Raw genomic sequence first — 23,526 nt, 5'->3', positions numbered from 1 at the left:
TAAGAAGGAATTCCTGGTCAGTTTGAAGTAAAACGATGGTAGAAAAGGGGGAAACTGGGGTGAAAGTCCAGTGTTTAGGGTATAATGCCTGGGAACACCACACTGAATAAGACAATCCTGACCTCCAGGAACCTACCACCTGCTGGGGGAGACAGGCCATCAGCACAGAGCTTGAGTGCTAAACAGGGGCTGAGCGTGAAGTGAGGGGCCCTAACCCAGACCCGGAGGGTCAGGAGAGATGTTGTGGAGGAATTGACCAGGCTGAAGACAAAGGATTCAGAAGAGTAGCACATGGACTGAACAGAAAAGCATTTCGGCAGCAGGAAGTCCCCAAGCAAAGCCATGACGTATTGAGGAAGGGGGAGAAGAAACCTAACAGGTTTGGATCGTAAATGGCCACAAGGTGCTTGACTTGTAGCGAAGGGATAATAGGGAACTTTGGAAGAGTTTTGTGCAGGGAAATGTCATAATATGTTTGCATTTTAGAAAGGATTTGGGGGGAGAAGATCGAGTTGGGAAGACCAGGTAGTGTTACCGAACCCAGGTCCGGCTGCTCGCCGCTCAAAAGACAATAAAGAGACCAGTTTGGTGGAAAGGAAAGTTTGCCTTATTTTGGATGCCGGCAACCGGGGATGGGTGGGGTGGGTGGGTGTGGACGTCTGTCCAAAGGCCGATGCCCCACCCCCGACAATCAGGGGGCAAGAGCTTTTATAGACAGGAGGAGGGGCCTACATGCAGAAACAATACAGTCAGCTCTGACAGTCATCTTGAAATTGGTCATTGGTGGTCTGACCAGCCTCATCTTGCTTGTTTTAGGTACAGTTAATCTTCAGTTCCAGGTTCGGTTTGTTTCCATTTCTTTGAGGCCGTTTCTCGCAATTGTGGCAGCTTATGTCGTGGCTACAGTCTGGTCATCATGTAGTTCACTTATTCCACCTGGTGGGAGTTTCAGTATCTATAAGACAGCTCACAGGACATGGCTCAGAATATTGTCTACAGCCCTTGAGGAGGCGCAAAAGGTCCTTGACTATATGACTAAGCGATTATTTGGTCTCCTTTGACGGTTTTCCTTTGTTTCTGCATTTTCTCTCTTCTCTGATTAAACTTATTCTTTGGCTAAAGGTTTTCCACAGACAAAAGGCAGGCTGAGGACATGGTGGTGGCAGGGGCAAGGACCAGAGGGTCCTGCTCTGTTTCATTAGGAGGCTCTCGTAACAATGCTTGGGATGGGGGGAGTGGCAACAGGGATGGAGTGAAAAGGGCTGATGGGAGACATCACAGAGGAGCCTCATCTGGCCTGGTGGCTGTGAGATGGGGGAAGAGTCCAAATGCATCCATGTGTCCCACTAGGGCCACCAGGCAGGTAGTGGTGTCATTCTGGAGGAGAGGGACCCGGAAGGACGTGTAGTGGGAGCAGGTAGAGGAGGAGAGGGTGAGGGGTTCCTTTGAGACACGCTGCCTCAGAGGTGCCTGTGGGGCGTCTGAGCAGAGATGACCAGCAGGCAGCCTGATCTACTGGTATGGAGCAGAGGAGAAAGTTCTGGAGCTGAGAGAGGACTGGGAGAGTCCTTCAAGCCCTAGGGAGGCGGGAGCACCCATGGAGCGTGTGAGGTCTAAACAACGAGGAGGTCAAGGCCGAGCGCTGAGGGACGCCAACGTTGAAGGGATGGACAAAAGAGGCGGAGAAGGAGTGGCGGGAGGTGCAGAGAGGTCAGGGAGTCGGGGTGTCGGGAAGCAAGGGCAGCTGTGAAGCGGCGGGGAGAGGAGCCTATAGGCTTCCAAAGTTGCAGATACAACCAAGTCCCCAAGTCTGGAGGTCGGGGAGGGCAGGTACTTGCTTAGTTCAAAATCAACGTGCAATAAATCACCCCTGAACGAACAGATGAAAGCCCGAGATATGTCGTGAATGGCACGGGAAAAGCCTCGGTGTGTTCACTTCTCTGGGCTGCAGAGTGGGTCGGAGGTGAAGGCCGCTCAGCTAGTTCAGTACCAGGATCTACACCCCTCCTCCACGGCCCCAGCTATAATCACCTCCTCTTCCTCTCTCATCCTCTCCGGGAATAGGCAGCAAAGCACGAATCTCATAGAGGCATGAGAAAGCCCCCAAAGTTTTATAACAGGTCTTCATGACACAAATTGCCGCAGAGGGAAAAAAAAGTCAGCCCTGAGAAGCTTATCTTAGAATATATCATGAGGTGGGTTATTCTGTGACTCAAATTACACAGGAGGACCTAGGTCAATAGACGCAAACAGGGATGGACGCACCTACAATGAATGTGAACGCCAAGGGGTCAGATCTCAACTGCACACCCAGCCGGCAGTGTGCGCGGGGCGAGGGGAAGGCGAGTGACAGCCAAGAGCCCAGGCAGAGGGGGAGGTGTCTTCTGGAGGAGAAGGAGGCCTGAGGGGAACTGGAGGAGGAGGCACAATTTCTCAGGAAGGCCCAGTCACCTTGGGCAAGGTGGCTTCCGAAGCTGGAAGAAATGCAACCGTGATGGGCCCCCCAGCTCAGGGAAACACGAGATCCAGGACTTGAGGGACCGGTAGAGGACCAGAGGCTTTCCTAGGGAGTCACCACCGCATGGGATGTCCACAGACACAAGGTAAATTGGGCCTGTGCCTAAAAGAAATCAGTTCCTGGGCTGGTAAGGTGTTTAAAAAAATCTCACTAATAATGCACAGGGGATCAGGCCTCAGGGATGCGTGTCCCAGCACCTCCACTTGCTGGCTGATAACCTTGAAGAGGCTGTCTCACCTCCCAGGGCCTCAACGTGTTCATCTGCAGCACCTTACGGTAGTCCCTTTCACAGCCTACTTCCAAAGATTGGGGGGACCAAATTAGATAACTGTACGTGACAGTGCCTCCATAGCCTATAACCTCTCTGTGAATGCCACTGTGTGACTCGTCACCCTGCCTTGTAAAGAAGGTTGTGGGTATCTGACTCCCAGCTAAACCAAGGGAGCCACCAGAGCAGCTAACGATCACGTCTGATTCCTCTTTTTTATTCTCAGTGGCAAGCATGTTATCTAGTACACGTCAACTGCTCAAAAAAGTTGGCTGAATAAATAAGTCATTGGTATGTAAAGGGAACTATCACGAAAAGATCACTGTGTGTTTCATAGCAGTTAGATCTAGGAAAGCTCTTTTCCACTGCGAACTGTTACTAAAATAGTCTACTCTGATTCTAACCTTCTGTCCTATTCTAACTTGTGTCACAAAATATTTGTGTCTTTGAGAGCAAAATCCTTATCTCAGTCATTCACGTCAATGTAAGCTCCACATGGGCAAGAACTTGGTTTTGTTCAGAGCTGTACCCTCAGCACCTAGAGCAGGGCCTTGTGATTGTTACAACTCAATAAGGATTTGGTAAATGAATGAGTGGTTTTTGACCACTCATTTGTTGAATTTATCCATTCAACAAACATTCAGCAAATGTTTGTTGAATGGATAAATTATTAAACAAGGGGAATTCTTTTTCTTTCTAATGTCCCTTTCCAGCATTCTCAACCAAGGCAGTATAGCAAGGTGGGCAGGCAGGCAAGCCCTGGAGTCAGGTGGTCTGAGTTTGAATCCTGGCTCTTCTACTTAGCAGCTGGGTGACCTAGAGTGAGCTACTGAACCTCTCTGTGTTTCAGTTTTCTCACTTGTAAAATGAGGATAATAATAATTTTTCTAATAGGATTATATGAATTTATTTGAAAGATACATATTTTGCACAGTGCCTGGCACATAGTAATTGCTGCTATTTTTTTTATGACCATATCAGTCTCTTAATAACCTTCAATGGCTCCCCTAGCTACGGAATAAGATTTAAAGTCAAGGTCCCCAGGGACTTCCCTGGTGGTCCAGTGGTTAAGACGCTGCGCTTCCACCGCAGGGCGCTGGGGTTCAATTCCTGGTCAGTGAACTAAGATCCCACATGCCATGTGGTGCAGCCAAAAAATAAAATAAAATCAAGGTCCCCACAGCTTGGACTCCAGGTCCCTCTCTTTCCAGTCCCATCTTCCCACACTTTAACACTAACTACTCTTTACAGGCTACCACGCTGTGCCAGACACTCCACTAAGTGGTGTATATCCATTAATTTGTTTCCCTTCTCGCACAGCTCTATTAGGTAGGACTTATTATTACCCATATGTCACTAATGATGTGGCCAAGGCTCAGAAAGGAGAAGTAACTTCCGCAGGGACACACAGCTTACACCAAGAAAGTGGGATTCCATTCCAGGACTCTCTGACATGAAAGTTCACCCTCTTATTCACTGGCTTCTGAAATCCTTGCTATGCCAATTGGTCTATGGACCAGCACTACGAACATTACCTGGGAGCTTTCTAGAAATGCAGACTCTTGGGCCTCACCTCAGACCAACTGAATCAGAATCTGCATTTTAGCAAGATCCCCCCAGGTGACTACTGGGCACAGTAAAGTTTTAGAAGTACTGCTGTAAACTACTTTCCATCAGTCAGACACAACTGCTAATTAAATCAAATATGTGATCTTATTTAATTCCTACAACAACCTGGGAGGTCTCAGGGTCGGGGCGGGGTGGGGGGGGGTCAGCATTGTTATCCCATTTTGTAGATGAGGATACTTAAGGCTCTGAGGGTTGCGTATCATGAGCTGAACCCACGTGTGCCTTATGCCAGCATGATGCTCTGACCGCACCCAATCCCAACTTCCTCTGCCTGGAATGTCTTCACTCCCTCTCTCCCCCTTGACTTCTTCTCCTCCTTTTAGGCTCCACTTAAGATCCCTTCCTGCTAGGTGAAGACCTTCTTATTTACATCCCACTAGTCAGATTAATTTCTTCTTCCCTCAAAGTCCCCACAGCTCCTTGCACCTACCCTTTTCTTGGCCCTAATACATTCTTTTTTAAAGAAATCATACTAAGTACATACTGCGTGCCAGGCACATAGTAGGCATTGAGTAAATGTTTACTCCCAATGCATTGCTGATTGAGTTTATTAAAAGCATTTTCATCACACCTGTGTTATTCTCCTGTGTGTTTGTTTTTCTATTCCTCCCACTGCTCTGAGCTCCTCTGTATACCCAGGGCATAGAGTTTGGCATCTTATAGGGCCTCAAGTCATGGGAAAACAAACTAAATTCTCTCCCATCTAAAGATGAGATTTGTCTACACTTAGAGTGTTACTAGGAGTGAGGCCTTCCAATTCCCAAGAATAGCAGAGGACACAAGTGAGATGATGGACGCGTCTCTGCTCCCCATCCCTGACCTGACACAGGATGCCAGAATTGACTACTGTCACAAAAGTTGCAGATATTTGAAACTCTAACCCTCATTTTTCCAGGCCATCAAAGGAAGACCCAGAAATATTAGGTGATCTCTTCTAAGTCCCCAGGGTTAAAACCATGTCCCCAGTAACCTTCTGTCATTTCACAAGAGAAGTAGAAAGGGCAAAGGTGGCCGTGGTGCAGGGCAAAGATCTCCCAGACACAGAGAACCTAATAGTCCCCTGTGTTGCCTCTCCTTTACAGGGAGACCTGGGCAAACCACATGTTTCTAGGCCTTATTTTCCTCTTCTGTAAAATGAGGGGGTTGAATTAGTTTCTAAAGCTCCTTCCAGCTCTAAGATGCCGTGCTATAAAATGAGAGAAATGTGAACCTTTGGTTGCTATGATCTGAAAATATTTTGAATGTGGAGAATCAAACTGTACAGCAGTGCATGAACAAAATAATATGTTAATGACTAAGAAGACTGTACTTAATCCAATGGGAAACAGCAGAGCTGCTGCTGGTGATGTGTGTGTGTGTGTGTGTGTGTGTGTGTGTGTGTGTGTGTGTGTCTTCCTCCCTTGAGCTCAAACATATATTTTAGATTACTAATATAGTAATCAGGCCTCTGGCAGCCTATCTTGCCCAAACACACACACACACACACACACACACACACACACACACACACACCCCCCACTTCAAATTAAAATGGGGGAAAAAAATTCCACTGCTGCTGCTTACACTTTTGCTGTATCTGGGTGGCTTTTTTTTTTTTTTAAAGAAATTTTTGTCCTGGTGAAAGTGTTGGATTGACAGCCCCTGGAGGGGCCTCTGATCTCAGACTGGGACACGTGGACGTGGGCCAGGAGCTGGGGGTTTTATTAGCATTTCGCTGTTGCACACCAACCGCCCCTGCTAGGCCATCACAATCCGGCCTAGCAGAGGGCCCCCGGACCCCCAACCGAGGAGTGGTCAGATCGGCCACCCCAGAAGCACCCTGGCCAGACCACGTGCTCGGGGCCCTAATAGCGGGGGGAAATGGACGCGCTGGGACGTGTCTGGCCGGCCCGGCAACAGGAAGGGTTAGGTCCCCAACCTTTCCCCCACCGAAGGGTCGGGGCCAGGAGACGAAAGCGGGCCAGAGGCCGCACGTGGGTCTAACTACGGCCCGGCTCCAAGTTCCGGCCCGCTCCGGGGCTCCCGCCCCGGGCTGGGCCCCGCAGGCCTAAGCGCCGTCGCGTCCCCAGCCGAGCCCCCGAGGCCGCCTGCGCCGCTCGCGCCCCGCAGAGGCGGAGGGCGCAGCTGCCCCTCCCCGCCCGACGGCCGCGCCTGCGCCCGCGCCCGCGCCGATTGGCCGCTCTCTCGTCCAGGTGAGGCGCCCCGCCCCTCGGCGGCTCCAGGTGCGGCGGCAGGATCCGGGCCGGGGCCGGGCCGGGGCGCCATGGCCGAGTCCCAGCTCGGCTGCCTGGACGAGGCGCACGTGAACGAGAAGGTGACCGCGGCGCAGGCATCCTTCTACTACTGCGAGCGGCGGCGGGCCGCGCTCGAAGCGCTGCTGGGCGGCGGCGAGCAGGCCTACCGCGAACGGGTCAAGGAGGAGCAGCTGCGGGACTTCCTCTCCAGCCAGGAGCGTCAGGCCCTCGGCGCAGCCTGGAGCCCCTACGAAGAAGTCGCCGCCGCCGCCGCCGCCCGGGGCAAGAGCAAGGCCGTGGCCGAGACCCCAACGCAGGCCGCGGCCGAGTCCGGCGAGTCCCTGGCCTACTGGCCCGACCGCTCCGACACCGAGGTGCCCCCGCTGGAGCTGGGCTGGACCGAATCTTGCTTCTACCGCGGCGTGAGCCGCGTCAGCCTCTTCACTCACCCCCCTAGGAAGGAGAAGGCGCCCCACCTGAAGCAGGTGGTCCGGCAGATGATCCAAGAGGCCCAGAAGGTAGGCCCCGCCCCGCCCCACGCCTGTCCCCTCGGACCAGGCGCCACCTCCGAGGCAAGGCCTGGGCCTGGCCCCCCTGACCACCCTCTGGAAAATGGGCCCAGAACCCTGCCTTCCGACGTGGGGCTGGTGAGTCCTCTGGAGAGCATGGATGTGAACGTGTTTGGCAAATTACAAGGTGCTGGGACAGTTGCTTGTCGTCACCATTACAGTGTCCAGAGGCGCTGGCTTTCCTTTGCTCTGTGCTTCTGTTTCCTTGTCTGGTTTCTCTCCCTAGAGAAGAGTGGGGGCTGTGGAGTCCTGTGGTAAAATGGGCCACTCAGAGGTCTTGATAATAACCTATGTGCTGCCCAGGGATTTACAAAACATGTCCCTGGCCATTTTCTCATTTGATCCTCAGGCAACCCCAGGAAGTGCGGTGTGGCCTCCCACCCCAAGCCTCGCTGCTCTTAGGAGGCCCCCCAGAGTCAAGGCTGGCCTGGCTCCTGGCCCCTGGCATTTACTCCGGCTCTGGGCCCAGTGCTAGAGCTCAAGCAGTCTAGGATGAATTAAGGGATGTATTTTGAGCACCTACTGTGTACCTGACTCTGTGCTGGGTGCTTTGACAAGGCAGATCCCTGGACTCAGCAGGTCAAGAAGAAGCTCCCACTTAGGGCGTCTACTCTACCTGGGGATTGAAAGGAGGTGATGTTTCCAGAGTGGCTGGTATTCTACTACTGGTAGGGCCAGTAGTTCATAGGGCAGGGGGAAGATTTACTCTGTACCCTTGGGTAGGGGTACCTGGGTAGGGCTTCCAGATAAAATATAAGATGTCCTGTTAAATTTGAATTCCAGATAAACAACAAGAAAAAATTTAGTATTATTCAGTGTGACCCAAATATTGCATTGGGACATACTGATGCTAAAAAGTCATTCACTGTTTCTCTGAAATTCAGATTTAATGGGGACATTCTGTATTTTTATTTGCTAAGTCTGGTTCCCCTACCTTGAGATTTGTTAAGAAACATCAGCAGCCTTCGGTGCCCAGTTCAGAATATACAGCAGGAGTGGCTTGGATTCACCATTCTGCTTCAACTCAGTAACTGTGGTTGGAGCCCTGTTATCCCTGGAGGCTGAACGAGCCTAGAAAGACCAGTGGTGGGCCTCCTCTTCCTGGAAGGCGCGATGCAGGTAGTCGGCTAGATTGGCTGCCAGAAGGAAGGGTTAACTTTTCACTGTCCATGTTTCCACCCTCCCTCTCTAAAGAATTCCAGCTTGTCTACCTGAGCGTTCTCTGTATATTGCATTCTGCAAAAGAGAAAAACAAGTTTGGACAGAGGAGGAGAAAGGACGCGGGTGACAATACTGTGCAGCAGGGTGCAACTGGGGTCAGGGGTCAGGGCTCACGATGTAATACTAACAAGCCTTGGTTTATGCATTCTTTTTTTTTTTTTTTTAATTATTTATTTATTTATATTTTATTTTTTTGGCTGTGTTGGGTCTTCGTTTCTGTGCAAGGGCTTCCTCTAGTTCCGGCGAGCGGGGACCACTCTTCATCGCGGTGCGCTGGCCTCTCACTGTCGCGGCCTCTCTTGTTGCGGAGCACAGGCTCCAGATGCGCAGGCTCAGTAGTTGTGGCTCACGGGCCTAGTTGCTCCGCGGCATGTGGGATCTTCCCAGACCAGGGTTCGAACCCGTGTCCCCTGCATTGGCAGGTGGATTCTTAACCACTGCGCCACCAGGGAAGCCCGATTTATGCATTCTTAATATGTGCCAGCCACTGTGCTAATGATTTACCTGCATTTTTTCTTTTGCTTTTCACAACTACGGAGTAAGATGGGTATTTTCCTTATGTTTGGATTCAGAACAGTTAAGTCACTTACTGAGCCAGGGTTCAAACACCAAAGTCCTTCTTCTTAACTGCTGTGCTGTCGGATGATGGTGCAACAGACTAAACCAAGGAGCTGGAATGGAACTAGCCTGGTCACAACCCCTGTTACAAGAAGGTGGAGAGAGGGCCCTGCCCACTAGAACTTCTAGTCCCATATGGGATGTCAGGAATCTCCTATGTAGTGGAGTGTTCTTAACTCTTTAAATATTTAACAACAGAAACTTTAACAACTGTGAACCGATCCAATGCATACATATTAAACCAGTAATTATTTCCTGAGTGCCTACCGTGTGCCAGGCACTAGCCATAGGAGGATATAAGGTGGCCTTTGCCCTCCAAGAGTTAATTCAAATGCTGGGAGATGTGCTGGAAGGAAGACAGTTTTTGAGGCTAGATATGCCTAATCTGGAGGATTTCCCAAGGGACGTAAATTGCAGAGTTGAAAGGAGAGAGAGAAGGAAAGTGGAATGGGCAGTTTCTCCTTAAGAGACTCAGGAGAGAGAGAGTTTCGCTTCAAAACAGCAAGTGGCTTTGACTGGCAGGAGGAAAGAGCTGTTGTGGTGGGAGCTGAGTATGTGGGGGGCCTGGTGTTTAGAACCTGGTCCTAAAACTGGGTCCAAAGCAGGTGACCACCCCTCAGGAAGAAGCAGCTTCTGGCCCCATCTGTGCCCAAAACCCACAAGCCCTCTGGACCCCAACTGTTAATCACTGCCACTCACATCTGTGCAGTACCTTCTTCCCAAAGATCCTGTGAGTAGGCAGGGCAGAGAGGTTGACCCTGTTTCACAGGTGAGGAAACTGAGGTGCAAAGAAGAAAAGGGGCTTGCCCAAAGGTCACATGGTTGGTTATGGAAATACCCAGATCCCTAGCTTCCGCTCTAAAGGCTACACATTCCGACAACTACCTGCCCACCTCCCCAACCCCAGCTTGTCCAACTGGCAAGCAACCCTCTAGATCCTTCCCCCTTCCTTTTCACCCTGAAACACCCTGGAGGGAGTTTCCTTTGTCTCCAGGGAGAGTCTGGCTGCTGTGAGGCTGGGTGGGACAGACCGAGATGGTTTATGTGCAGAGACACAGGTGACTGTTGGGGAAAAGCTGGGGAGGGTCAGAAAGACCTAGTACACACGTCCAGCTGTGTGCAGAATTTCATATTTTATCTCTTTTAATCCTCAGAATAACTTCGTGAGGGGCTGTCATTTTTATTCCTGAATGAAAAACAAGAAACCAAGCCTCAGGGGGAGTGGCTGTGACTTGCCCACAGGCGCAGACCAGTGGGGGTTTTGAACCTGGGCCTCAGGGTTATGGACAAAGGAGCCTAACTAGGGGACACTTTGAAAATATGATTGGAGGTTGGGGAGGAGGGGCAGAGGGTGGTGGCCAGTGGGGAAACAGCCCAGCAGGGGTGGAGGTGGGACCGCGTGGAATGGGAGGAGGCCTTTGAGTTGGTCAGTCTTAAGTTATCTGCTGTCTGGGCCTCTGCAAATGGCAGAACGCCCTCCTGGCTGTGCTGGAGAGCCAGCATTCAGACATTCGGCCCTGGTTCCTTGCGGGGGGGGGGGGTGCGGTTTTTCCTGTTGTTTTAATCCCCCTTAGGTGATCTGCTTATTTTAGTGTCACTGAATGATGTACTTTGCTTAAAGTACAGGCGGAAAACGTGCCTTCAGGGACCCAGAAGTGAGTCCGTGGCCTCTCCCACGCTGGCAGAGAGGACCAGGGGAGGTTGCTGCCACTTGGGCTGCTATGACCACTGTAACTGCAGGGAGGGGGCAGGGGGGACTGGACTTAAATCGAGACCATGTGTAGACAAGGAAACAGTTCTCATTTACAAGGGCAGAGAGAGAGGACCAAATAACTGCGGTTTGGAAGAATAGTGCATTTGGTCATTGGACAAATATTTCGAGGTTTACTATGTGCTAAGCACTTCAGTAGAAAACAGACATAAAACACACCTCTGCTCTTAAATAGCCTAATAGTCTAATAAACCATCATTTTAATACAGAATGATGGGTGCTTAACAGAGGGCGTGGCAGGAGGGGCACTGACCCAGCCCCTGAACCGGGTGAGGGAAGGACCTTTGATGCTGAGGGCCTGTCTACAGGTGTGTCTGAATGCAGCAAGAAGGGTGAGATTGCACCAAGCATCCACCCATCTTTGCACCCCAGCTCCCTTCTGACCAGCGGCATCCATTTTTGGGTCTACTGGGTAGGTTTACAGAGTATTGCCTGTGCTCCAGGAGCAGAGGAAAACCTACTGGCCACCCACCTTGAAGATTGATCCTTGGCGCCTGCGTTCCTGAGCCCCACACTCAAGGGTACCAACTACCCAGCTCCTCACTGCTTACCACCGTGCCTCCCCCAGCATTTCCTTTGGGCCTCAAAAACCGTGTCGGGCAGAGGGGAGGCCCCTGAGGTCCAGAAGGGTCTAATGACTTGTCTTCAGACCAAGGACAAGGAGAGGACACAGCTTCCCCAGGTCCCTGGTCAGAACTACCAATGACCCCGTGTAGATACAAACACAATCCAGGAGAGGGTGGCTGCTGGGCTAGGAAGCTGTGATTAACTGGGAGCTGCTGCTCTTTATTCCTGTGGCAGTGAGAGGAACAGGCCCACCTGGTTGGTGGGGGACAGAGGGGCATGGGTAGCGGGCCCAGCCCTACCCCATCTCTGCCTGTCAATGGTTTGTCGCTTTCCTTCAGGGTCTGGCTCAGAGGCTAACCCTTCTTTGGCTGTTTATCAAATTTTCAATCCAAAAGTGACTTTTTGTTCTCAGACGTGGCTCCTGGTTTGTGCCACATACAGCTCGATTTAGAAGAGTCCATTTTATCCTCGGAGACTAGCAGCTTTGGAAGAGCTGAGACTCCCTCCTACACCTCTCCGTCATCTTTGTAGGGCCCCAGCGGCATGGGCAACCAATGATGTTTGTTTAATTGATTGGAAACTGCCTCCTATTGGCCACCCGCCCCTCTCCATCCCTCTGGGGAAGCAAGTGTCTGGAGAGTCCCCAGTTGAACTGCACATTACCGAGGGACCCCTTCAATCCCCACTGTTACAAGCCACCTGGCAGCAGAGAGAAGAATGCTCTAAATTGGGAGGAGGGGGTGCAGAGGGCTTTGGGGAAAGGCTCCAGGGCAGGAGGCATGGCTGGCCAGGTTAGCAGCCTTGGTTAGAGGTCTGGGCAGCTGATGGGGGTGAACAGCTGGGTACACATGCCCAGGGGATGTGGCAAAGTCTCAGAGGCTCCAGTTCACTTCACCAGGAGGCTCAGCTTTCGGGTGGCAGCCTTTGCCACTGTCTTCCCCCGTTAGCCTCAAATTGGCTCTTCCCTCATTCAGATACATCCAGCAAATAGCACGCAGCACCTTCTCTGTACCAGGTGCCTGTACCAGGCACCATGCTGGGCACTGGGATATTGACATGAAGCAGATTCAAAAAGAAAAAAGAGAGAGAGAGAGGAAACAAAAGAAAGCGTTTACATATATATATACTTAAATATTACTGGTTTGTGAAATCTGAGTCTGATGATACGTTCGTCAGCCACCTCGCAGCCTTGTTCGAGAGCTGGTCCCGATTCTCACCTAATACCTTTCCCCGTTCTCCTGACGTTCCATGTCAGAGGCTTTATCTAGAGCTTCTGAGCTGCCTTTGAAAAGCCTGATTCGCTGTGCAGAGCAAGAAAAGGCCTCTCAGGGCAGCCCGTGACCTGTGGGTCCAACACACTGTCCCCCCTGCCTAATTCTTCTTCCCTCCCTGAGTGACCATTCCTCACGGGCGTTATTTCCGAGGCGCAGGGCAGTTCCAGAGTCCTTGTCCCCTTGAGGCTGGCGGATAAGGATGCAGCTGCAGTTCCAGGGACTGAGCACTTCACAGTCCTTCCAGGATCTTGCCTCGGCCTGTCCCAACATCCCTGCCAAGCCCTTGGCTCTGTGGCTATTGGATTCTGAGTCTCTGTCTTTTATGCTCAGTCACTGATCCTGGGAGCTGGGGTTTCTGGGCAATGGAGACCCAGCTTCACGTCAAGGACAGAGAATAGGCTCTGAAGTTGAAAGGTCTTGATTTCTGTCCTGACCTGGCTGCTTACAAACTGTGTTCCTTTGGGGTAAATCACTTCCCTCCCTGGGACTCCTGACCTGCAAAATTGGAGGGCATTACCTAGATTTCTGGATGGTTTTGAAAAATAAGGTAGAAACTGTATGGAAGCAGAGGATACCAAGAAAGTATCGTACAAATACCAGTTGTCCTGGAGAGGTGCTGCTGCCATCGCTGTCCCCTCCCCTCTCAGAGCAGGGAGGGAAGTGTGGCTGAGCTTCCTCCCGGGACGCAGGGCTGCCGGCCAGGAGATCAGAGTTAGGACGGTCAGGGGTTGCTTCTCGTCCTCAGGTTGGAGGCCCTGTGCAGGTGCGCTTCCTGTTTCCTCCTCTGGGTGAGAGGAGCCGCTCCAACTGCCCTCCCCTCCCCCCCCGACCCCCCGCACTTCTCAGCTGCCTTGATTTGATGTGGCCGTTTGTCAGGGCGGCTCTCGTCTGCAGGGCTGTGGTAACTGAGTACTCAGCCAAGGGTCTTCTCTAGGATCTGCCGCGGGCCGAGACGAGACAGGAAGTCACGGAGGCTCCCCGGTCCCTGAATCAGGGGTCCCTGAGGGCGTTCCCCTGCAGAGTCACCCAGAAGGGCCAGCTCAAAGAGCCCGAGGGCAGTCTGGAAGGACTCGTCAAGGACTAAAGCTTGCACAAGTAGGCGCTGAGGCATGGGGACACGGGGGTGGGGTGGGTTGAGTTGGGGGACAGGCTGTGTTTCAGTCTTTGGAGAAGAGGGAGGCTGAGGCTTGGTTCCTCTGAAATCTGACACTTTAGGTCCCTGAAACTCTGAGGATGGGTGTTTCCCGGGGAGTTCAACAGTAGAAGATGGGGCCTCAGTAAAGGGGTGCCTTCTTCATGACTTCTTGGTCTCATGGTAGCTTAGCCAGGTTTGCTGGGCAGTGGTCTCAGGAGGCCAGGTCACTGCAGGGGAAGGAGTACACAGTTGGCAGCCGGCAGCCTGGGTGTCTTCATTCTTGCTCTGTCTTTCCTCCTCTACCAGGTGACCTTGGGCAAATCATTTGACCTTGCTAGGCCTCCATCTCTGCATCTGTAAAATGGGGATCATTCTTGTCTTCTTGCTTACTTTCACAAGATTGCTCTGAGACTCCAATGCAAGACTATATGAGACAGCATTTTGGAAAAGATGACTAATAGATGCAGATAAAAGGGATTTATATTAAGAGGGGCTAACATTGTTGAAAGATAGGTGCTCTGCATGTTATTTCCTTTAATTAATTCAATCCTTAGCACCTTGCAAGGGAAATGAGGTTTTCCCAGAGGCTCAGGGAAAGCACAAGGCCGTAGATCTCATAAGAGGCAAGCTGGGACTCCACCCAGGTCTGAATTCAAGGCTTGTGTCCTTCTGCTACACATGCAGTTACTTTTGGGGATGGCCCTTGTGGCCACCGCTTCCATCTGAAATTCCAGAAACAGAGTATATTTGTTGCCAGCCAGGTTCTGGGAAGCTCACCAACTAGTTCTGGAAACAAACAAGTACAGGACTACTTTGGTGGGAGAGAGAGAGGAGAGGATTCTTTCTGCCTGGTGGCACTGGCACAGGTGTCACCAGGAAGCTGGATATAGGTAGCTTCTAGGGACGTTTTTGGTTTGGCCATGCCACATGGCTTGTGGGATCTTAGTTCCCTGACCAGTGTCCTCTTGCTGGCCACTTTCTGGCCCTCTGGGACGTGGGCCCTCACTGACAAACTGAGACCTTAATGGAAGACCCGCCGGCAACCCCACGCCGCCCCATCTGTCCAGGTGCACCCCCGGGATGCTGCCTCACTGCTTCACCTTGGCTGGTGGTGAGATCCACCTCCCTTTCCTCACAGTGTACAGGGCAGACAGAGCCTGTTCTGGGGCAGGCCTCCAGTCTGCGGGGAGAGAGGAGCAGGGCAGAGGACCAACGAGCAGGGCTGGGTCCTGGCTGACCGCCTGCCTCTGCTCCTGGCACTGTCCTGACCACACCCCCTTCCCAGGCTGAGTCACTCTAGTGATCCCTGGCCCTCCCCCTCCCTCCCACCACACCTCCTACCCCAGGGGCCATGACTAGTCAGCCTTAGCTGGGGCCGCTGCCTTCCCCCGTTTTCTTTTCCTTCTCTGAATTTGTGGAGTCTGTAGACTTGCTAATGATCCCAGAATCTTAGCCCAGGAAAAGAGCCTATGGCTTTTCTAATTAGTGATCTCTCTGGCCCGAGTTTCTAGTAATCTGTTAACTCATCCCGGCCCAGCTTGTACGGTGGTCACCCTGTTGGGCCTCTCACAGCACTGGTGGGGCGTGTGGGAGGCTCCAGATAAATGCTCTTTCTGTTCTGTTTTCTAGCAGAGTCAGTAGAGGGCGGGGGCAGGGACAGGGACCAGGGCTTCTTACCTTTTTGTGGGTCTTTGAGGACCAACTGTGAGTGTTCTTAACTCCCCCTCCCGGGAGGGTTCCCAGACTGCTTGGAGATTCCCCACTTCTGCTCATTCACTCACCATGTTTCACATGTGCCACATTCCGGAAATATACAAGTGAATAAAATGTGGACGCTGAAAAAGAAAATAAACTGCAGGACAGGTTGGAGGGAGCAGGTCAATAGCTATTAATTGTTGAGTACTTAAATACCAGGCCGTGCTAGCCCTTTTAAAATATATTATTTCATGTAACTTTCACAACAATCCAGCAACTTTCCATTTTACAGATGGTAAGGTCACAGGGCTGGTAAATGGTGGAGCTGGATGGGAACTTGAGATTGAGTCTGAATCCCACTGAGCTCCAGGGGCGCAGAGGCCTCCTGGGAATTGACAGCTGAAGCAGCCAGTATGGAAGGGAGGGCGGGCAGAGGGCCGGGGTGTGCAAGGCGGGAGGCCTAGGAGTGCACAGATTCACACTGTTCCCATCGCCCAGCCCCTCCTGACCACCTTCCCCTGCTCCCGGCACCCTCCACTTGCCTCTCTGGCGAAGCCCTCCCAGGCGGCATCCCCTGGCAGTGGCCAGCAAGTTTTCCTTGCCGCTTCTCAGAACCTCCCGGGCAAGCTGCCAACTCCAGTTGTCTTGCCCTGATTGATCAATCAAGAAATACCTCGAAGGTACTTCTCGAGTCCTGCCTTACTCTGCCCACATATTGTATGGTGCTCAGAGCTCCAGGCCAGTAACCCAGAGCAGCAGCCGATCCTAAAAATCATCTGTGTATCCTCATTGGGTTTTTTTTTTTTTAGCAGCTGATTTATCTTCCTAATTATGTTTAGCTTTAAGCTAATGTTAAAATGAGCTTGCATTAGATAATTTTCACTAATTAACACCAACTTAATGCAGGGGAAGTCATCCCAGAAGCATGCCGCGGGGCAGGGAAAAGCTGGCCTAGGATCTTAAAAAGAATTGCTCTTCTCACTGCCTGGCAGATCACATATGGTTCTTCACGGCTGAATTAGCTGACCTCGCTCACAGGGGTACAGCCTGTTCTCTGGAGAGCCAGGCCGAGGCTCCTCTGTATCACCCCTTCATCTACCTAGTTTGGGGAATGGGTGTCAGGAGTGCCTCGCACGGATCCAAGGTGGACAGGGAGTGAGCCCCGGTGGTGCACAGCAGAGGCGGGGGCAGAGCTGGCACAGAGGCCAAGGGGTCTGGGAGGGGAAGTGGCCTGGCTGGCAGAGCTGGGCTGCCAGTGCAGGAGGGAGCCTGGTGTTTAGTGACGTCTAATTAGTGAGCCTGAAACAGTGTAGTATGGCCTCAGGCAGCTGGGAAGCCTCAGCTGACAAAGCGCAGGTGCCCGGCTGGTGGGCTGGGGACAGCCCGGCCTCGAGGCAGAGAACAAGACCCCAGTGGTCTTGGCTCTGTCCTCTCGGTGGGCCAGGGCTCTGGTCCAGACTGCTTCCTCAGCCCCCCGAGGGAAGCCCCCTACTGCGGAGGTACTCTGTTTAGACATTTACTGCGTGTTGGGCCCAGTGCAGGGCGGCATGACAGGTCTCTGTCCCCCCTACCATGTTCTCAGAGAGAGACAGGCCTGAGCAGGTGTGCCTCCTGGGAAGGGCACACACTGCCCTGGGGGCTGGGGACCCAGGACGAGAATGAACCTGGGACAGCCTGGGGGAGGGTGAAGGACGGACCTCAACAGGGAAGGGATGTTCCCATCACCACAGGGAGAAGGTGGTGACAGGGTGAGTTAAGCCACCAGGGTGGGAGTTGATGGGTGTGTTTGGAGAACGCAGAGGAGTTTATCATCAAGGGAGGGAGTGGGTTGGAAGCACCCGGAGGGTCTTTGGCCAGGCTGAACTCAGGCCGAGGGTTTGGGCAGGGAAACGGCACGATTAGGGTTGGGCTATGGGCTCCACCTGCCAAGAGCAGGGGACCGACCCCTAGTCTCCCATCATGCTGACACTGAGCCCGCACCGTGCGCCAGGCGCTGTGGGGAGGAAGCGCAGCGCCAGATGCTCTCCAGGCATCACTGCGTTTCTCTGCATCCTCACAAGAACCATGAGGCGGCCTCACTTTACAGGGAGAGTTCCCAGGGGTCAAGTAACACCCGTGGTCTCACCGCCCCTGTGGGACCCCTGACTCCAAAGTCTGTGCTTCACCCACTGCAGGACGCTCTTGGACTTTGGGGATTCAGCTAAATGACTCTGGAGTCCACGGGTAGGAGGCTGCAAGGCGGGTGGGGCAGGGCCAGGCAGCGTCCGTTGAGTGTTCCCCGGGCAGTCATGCAGGCCTCCTCTCCTGGGCTTTCCTCTCCTCCCTCACCCCAGGGAGCACAGATAGGAAGGAAGCTTAAGGTAAAGCTTTCTTGTCCTGTTGTTCACATCCCACCGGGGCAGAAATTGGGTGGGGCCTGTTGCAGCCTTGATGACAAAGAAAGCCTTTGCGGCGTGCTGGGAGCACTGGCACCTCCGCCGTAAGTTGTGTCCATCCTCCAGCAGCACCTCTCCGTGCTCAGTGGCAGCCGTGCCAATTGGGTCCCGAGCCCACCTGGAGGTGCTCTCCACTCAGGCTGCAGTTTTCTTTCCTTTCTTTCTTTCTTTTTTTCTTTTGGCCGCGCCTCATGGCCCCAACCAGGGGTTGAACCCAGGCCCTCGGCAGTGAAAGCTCAGAGTCCTAACCACTGGACCACCAGGGAATTCCCAGGGCCGCAGTTTTCTTAGCGGTGTGTTCCACGCTCGGTGTGCAGGCACTGATGCCCAGCATCACTCGAGGGACAGTGCATTGTACAGACTTACTTACTCTTCCCTTGATCGAGCTGCCCTTCCCCTCGGTTCAAGTTTTGACCTTCCTGGAAGTGTAGTGTTGCCTGGGCTTTAATCACCATGCGCTGGGCCTGCTGGACATGGTATCAGGCAAAGGAAAACATCTCCACCTTGATGTCTGGGGCTGGTGGGCAGCTCTGTGCTGCTGGCTCCCTGGGAGCTGCCTCCGAAGTGAGGCCCCTTTGTTCTGGGTTCCATCAGAGGAGAGAGGGGGGTGCCGACGTGGACCCTCAGCTCACAGCAGGCCAGGCACTGTGTTCCTTGTGCCGCTGCATTATCTCATTTAAAACTCAGAACAACCCTGAAGGGACCACCTCCCCATTTTAAAATGAGGAAATGGAGACTTAGATTAAATTACTCACTCAAGGCCCCACAGCCAGTGAGACTTTCTGCTTCCAGAGGGTAGATTCTCTTCCCAACACCGGCCGTCACTCAAAGTGTGATCCTTCCACCACCTGCATTCAGATCACCTGAGGGGGAGGGTGTTGTTAAAACGCGTTTCCAGGGGCCGCTGAGTCAGACGCTCTGAGGATGGGGCCCTAGCATGCGCACATTCAGCGGGCACACCCCGCCCCGCCCCGCCCCAGCTGATCCTCTACAGGCTCGAGTTTGACAGCCACTGCCCTGGAGACCTAGATCGCTCGCTGGGGAAATCAGAGAAGGCGATCCACAGCTGGGGATGTGTGAGCCGGGTGCTGGCTGGCCTGCCCAGAACTGACTCCCCTGGGCTGCCAGACAGATGGACCTTCTGGGAGGCAGCAGCTGACCAGTTTGTCCAGGTGCTGCCCTTCCTACCCCCAAGGCACCTTAGGGCTGGAGATGTGGGCATTTGGCCCCATTCACCTGGTTTGGTGATAGCCCCTCAAAACCACACAGCTTTTTCATGGGATTTCGTGGACATGATCTCATCTGAGACCCCCAACGGCCCTGGGAGGCAGGCAGGGCAGGCATGGGAGGTAAAAGTCAGGCCCCAGGCTCACATGGGTAATCAGTGGTCAAGTGGGGACTGGAGCTGCCCATGTGGGCTCCCCTCCCCAGGAAAAAGTGACCATCTCCAGCGCATACCTGCACAGAGCATGCCTGGCCTGGGGCCTCTTGCCTTTTCCCCACCGCGGCGCTGAGCGGGACGGGGGTCTTTGTCAGCAGCAGCCATGCCCACCCGGTGCCTAGGCTCCATGCCAGCAGAGCTGGGGAAACCAGTGAGGGAGAGGGTGGTATCGTCTGGCTCCATGGAGGCATCCTGGTTTTGTGTGTCCAGAAGTGACCTCAGGTCCTAGCCAGAGTAGATGTCCCCAGAGCCTTCCATGACCACATCATCTGGGGGTGACAACTCTGGACTGGGGTCAGAAGCCTGGGCTTTAATCCCGCCTCTGCCAAGACCCAGCTGGGTAACTTAACCTTGGTGCTGGGCTCTAGCTGATACGTTTCCTCCCAGCTCTGAGGTGCTGCCCACCTGGAATGTCCTTCAGTGCAGGGGCCGAGTGCAGAGATGCAGCCTGTGCCTGCACTGGAGCCTGGCCCAGGGGCTTTGTAGGGCTGACTTGCAGCCCATGCTCCACTTACTGGCTTGCATTGCATCACAGGGAGGACGGGTACCCTTTCATAATCTGCACAGAGGCGCTGGCTGTACGTGCTGGTGGCAGCTCTGCTTCCTGGTCTGATGTTCTTGGCGTGGACTTTTACCCCTTGGTAAAGTACTGTCCTCAGTACTGGGCTGGCTGCTCCTTCAAGACCTCGGGCGGGTGGAACAGAGGCAGACCAGCCCGGGGACCGGCGCTCAGGCAGCAGTCCCAAAAGGCGGCCACTTGTTTTCCCTTCTCTGTGCCCTTGAGGAAGAGCTTCAACTCTGCCTTCCAGCAGGATGATCTAACCGGGAATCTTGCTCAGCATTCTTTTTTTTTTTTTGTCCTTCCACCGAAATGTCTAGTCATTAATGAAATAAAAGAGTTAACAACAAAGCTAAGTCCACACCCCGCAAATAAAACAGTAGACATGAAACACCCTCCATTCAGACACTCACTCCACAAACATGGAGAACTGACTTGGTGTTGAGATGTCCCCTGAGGGTGGAGATTCTGAGAGAAGTCAGATGGTCCCTGCCATCCGGGAGCCCACAGCCCTGTAAGGGACAGAGCCATTCAGCAGATGTTACAATAAAATGTCAAGGACCTCTGTTATGTGCCCGGAACACAACGTGGGCAGGAAGCAGGGAGTGGTGAACAATATTGGGTGGGGAGAAGTTCAGGAAATTCTTGCCTGTGTCTTGAAAGATGCGTAGATGTTTCACAGGAGTACAGGCGGGGTAGGAACAGAACTGGAAACTGCCTGATGTGTGCAGTTGTTCTCAAAAGCGGGTGGGGAGTTGATGCAGTTTTGCCCCCAGGAGATATTTATCAATGTCTACAAACATTTTTGGTTGTCACCAGTGGGGGTGGCGCTACTGGCATGCTGCTGAACACCCTGCAATGCACAGGACAGCCCCCCACAGCAAGGAATACTGTCCCTGGGTCCCTGGAAGTCCCACAGTGGAGAAACCCTGAGTTAGGGTAACTGCAGGTCATTCTGCACGGCTGAAAACAAGGGGCAGACGTGAGATGGTCTGAGATGAAGCTAGAGAGGAGGAAAGGGGCCATCGTAAGGCCCTTCAATGCCAAGTTAAGGAGTTTGGCTGTGGGACCCACCACTTCATCAGTCTGTTGTTTTGGCAGGGTCACTGCTACGGAGAAAGAATTGGAGCACAGAGATGGAGGAGAGACTAGTTAGGAAACTATTCCAGAAGTGCAGTGAGAAATGAGGGGGGCCCGAGCGAGGGCAGCAGTGCAGTGGGAACAGAACGGAGCTGACCCAGACAGAGAAGGTGCACAGAGGAGGACCTGCTGGCATCGGTGGCCGATTGGATTTGGTCATGGGGAGGAAGAGGAGGCCAGTAGACTCGGGCTTCTGGCCCGGGTGACCTAGAGGACATTGATTTTGGAAGGGCCTCCAGGGCAGGCTGGTGAGCATAGCTCTGTGACGAGGAGACTGGCAGTGAAGTGGCCGTCCAGACTGGGTCATCCAAACACACCAGGGGTGTCAGTCCCCAGCTGTCTTTTTTTTTTTTTTAATAAATTTATTTACTTATTTATTTATTTTTGGCTGTGCTGGGTCTTCGTTGCTGCACGCAGGCTTTCTCTAGTTGCGGCGAGCGGGGGCTACTCTTTGTAGCGGTGCACGGGCTTCTCATGTCCTGGCTTCTCTTGTAGCGGAGCACGGGCTCTAGCTGCGCAGGCTTCAGTAGTTGTGGCACGCGGACTCAGTAGTTGTGGCGCACGGGCTTAGTTGCTCCGCTGCATGTGGGATCTTCCCAGGCCAGGGCACGAACCCATGTCCCTTGCATTGGCAGGTGGATTCTTAACCACTGTGCCTCCAGGAAAGCCCCTCCCCAGCTGTCTTGAGTAGAGTTGCCGTGGAGTGCATGGGGAAGGTGGAGTCCTTTTCATGAATTTTGTTAATCTAATGGTAATTAAGGAGTCCAGGAAGAGAATCTGAAAAGCTGGCAGTTTAATTAAAGGTAAGTGACAGATGGAGGGGATTTCAGAGGCTCCCTAACACACCCTGTTCCCCCACCCCACCACTGAGGCCGAATATCAAAGGAGGAGATGGTAAGCTAACCAAACACCTGATGAGAAGTGTTACAGCATCAGAACTGCTTTGCCAGAGCCTGCGACAGCTTCTAAAAACTCCTGCCACCTCAAATTAACCTCTCTCCCCAGGTACTGCACATCAGTGGGTAACCAGGTAAAGGATGCTAGGAGCCTGCCGGGAGGCCAGGGGATGACTTTTCCCTCCTGACGAAATCCGTCTCCCCGGGTTCTGTGCCTTTGATGTCTCTCTTATAAAACCTGATTTTCCATTTATACTGGGAGCCTTGAAGTTAGATTTGGCTCGTAGGATCACGTGGCACATTAAACACCAGAGCGGAGGGAGTGGGGAGCTCGTTTTCCTGGGCGTGATGCCGTGCATCCTAATGTCAAGCAGGGCCTCAGAGACCAAAGCGGAGGGTAATTATCACCTCTCCTCCACAACGAGATTGCAGGAGTCAGCGAGCAATTGATTTTTTCCTACTACAGATATTTCACTGCTTAATTGGTAGTGACACAGATGGCTGGCTCTCACCAGGGCGCCGCAGACCAAGCCTCCCGAAAGCAGGGCCCCTGGGGACGTCTCTCCCTCTAGTCTGTGATGCTCTCACAGCACATCCTCTGTCGGGTGGGGGTGAGGGTGAGCTGGCTCCCTGCGCTTTCAATTACAAAACAAAAGCAAGAGTGAATCCAGAAGCGCTTTCCTGAGCCAGTCAAGCCCTCCCCAGCGACATACTGAGAGTCAGCTTTGAGCTGGGCACTGGAGAGTCTGGAAATGAGCAAACAGTAGACTCTGGCCTCAGGCAGCAGTTGGGAGCTATCAGGAGGCCTATGAGATGGTGGGAGCTGTGTTCTGCTGGAATGAAGCCTAAAGTGGCCTGTTAAAACCCTCCGTGATCCAGCCCCACCCCGTTGTCCTTACGCTACATCTACCCTGAACTGTTCCAGGCCAATTGTTTTTTGTTTGTTTGTTTTGGACCTCAAGTGCAGAGCTGATTGTGAACCTCAGTTCGTGGTCCGCTGCCATCGTCAATCCAGGGAAGGCCCCTCTTATTTTACTCTCTCCTTCCCTCCCGTCCCTTTCTCCTTCCATAGGCAGCCACCCTCCTATATGCAGTGTATGTCCTTGGACATGTCCGTATCCTTGAAAAACTCACAGAGTTATTTTATGTAGTGTGTTTTTATTTACATAAATGGTATTAGGCTATAGATCTCTATCTCTAACATTCATCTTAAAAAGAAGTACCCAGGTTCTGCACATGGAACTCGTCCATTGCTTCTGTCTGCTGCAGAGCACTCTGTCCCGAGCACCCCTCACATTCTCCACACCCATTCTTCTAGAGATGGACATCCAAGTTGTTGCCAACTCCTTGCTATCCCAAAGAAAGCTACAGTGAATGTCTTTGTTCCTGCCCCCTTATAGACCTGTGCAAAGATCCAAGAGGTTCCCTGGGTGTGTGGCCAAGAGTAGCGTTGCTGGCTTCCAGGCATGCACAACCTTAAATCTACGAAGCTCTGCCCCTTGCCCTAAGAAATAGCTGTACCAGTGTTCCCTCCCACCCTCAGTGAATGAGGGTTC

General features: G+C 52.9%; 1 protein-coding gene across 1 annotated transcript in view; it reads left to right on the top strand.

The window, feature by feature from the left end:
• The first annotated feature begins 6,678 nt into the window (after nucleotides 1-6,678).
• Nucleotides 6,679-23,526, top strand: part of FAM83F (family with sequence similarity 83 member F) — a 29,444-nt gene continuing 12,596 nt past the window's right edge. Inside the window, exon 1 of the mRNA XM_057557055.1 lies at nucleotides 6,679-7,167. Coding sequence (XP_057413038.1) covers nucleotides 6,679-7,167 — 489 coding nt within the window. The remainder of the gene's footprint in view (nucleotides 7,168-23,526) is intronic.

The sequence above is a fragment of the Balaenoptera acutorostrata genome, chromosome 11 (assembly GCF_949987535.1).
Source record: "Balaenoptera acutorostrata chromosome 11, mBalAcu1.1, whole genome shotgun sequence".
Taxonomy (NCBI): Eukaryota; Metazoa; Chordata; class Mammalia; order Artiodactyla; family Balaenopteridae; genus Balaenoptera; species Balaenoptera acutorostrata.
The sequence above is the reverse complement of the archived record's forward strand: the minus strand, read 5'-3'. Positions and strand labels throughout refer to the sequence as shown.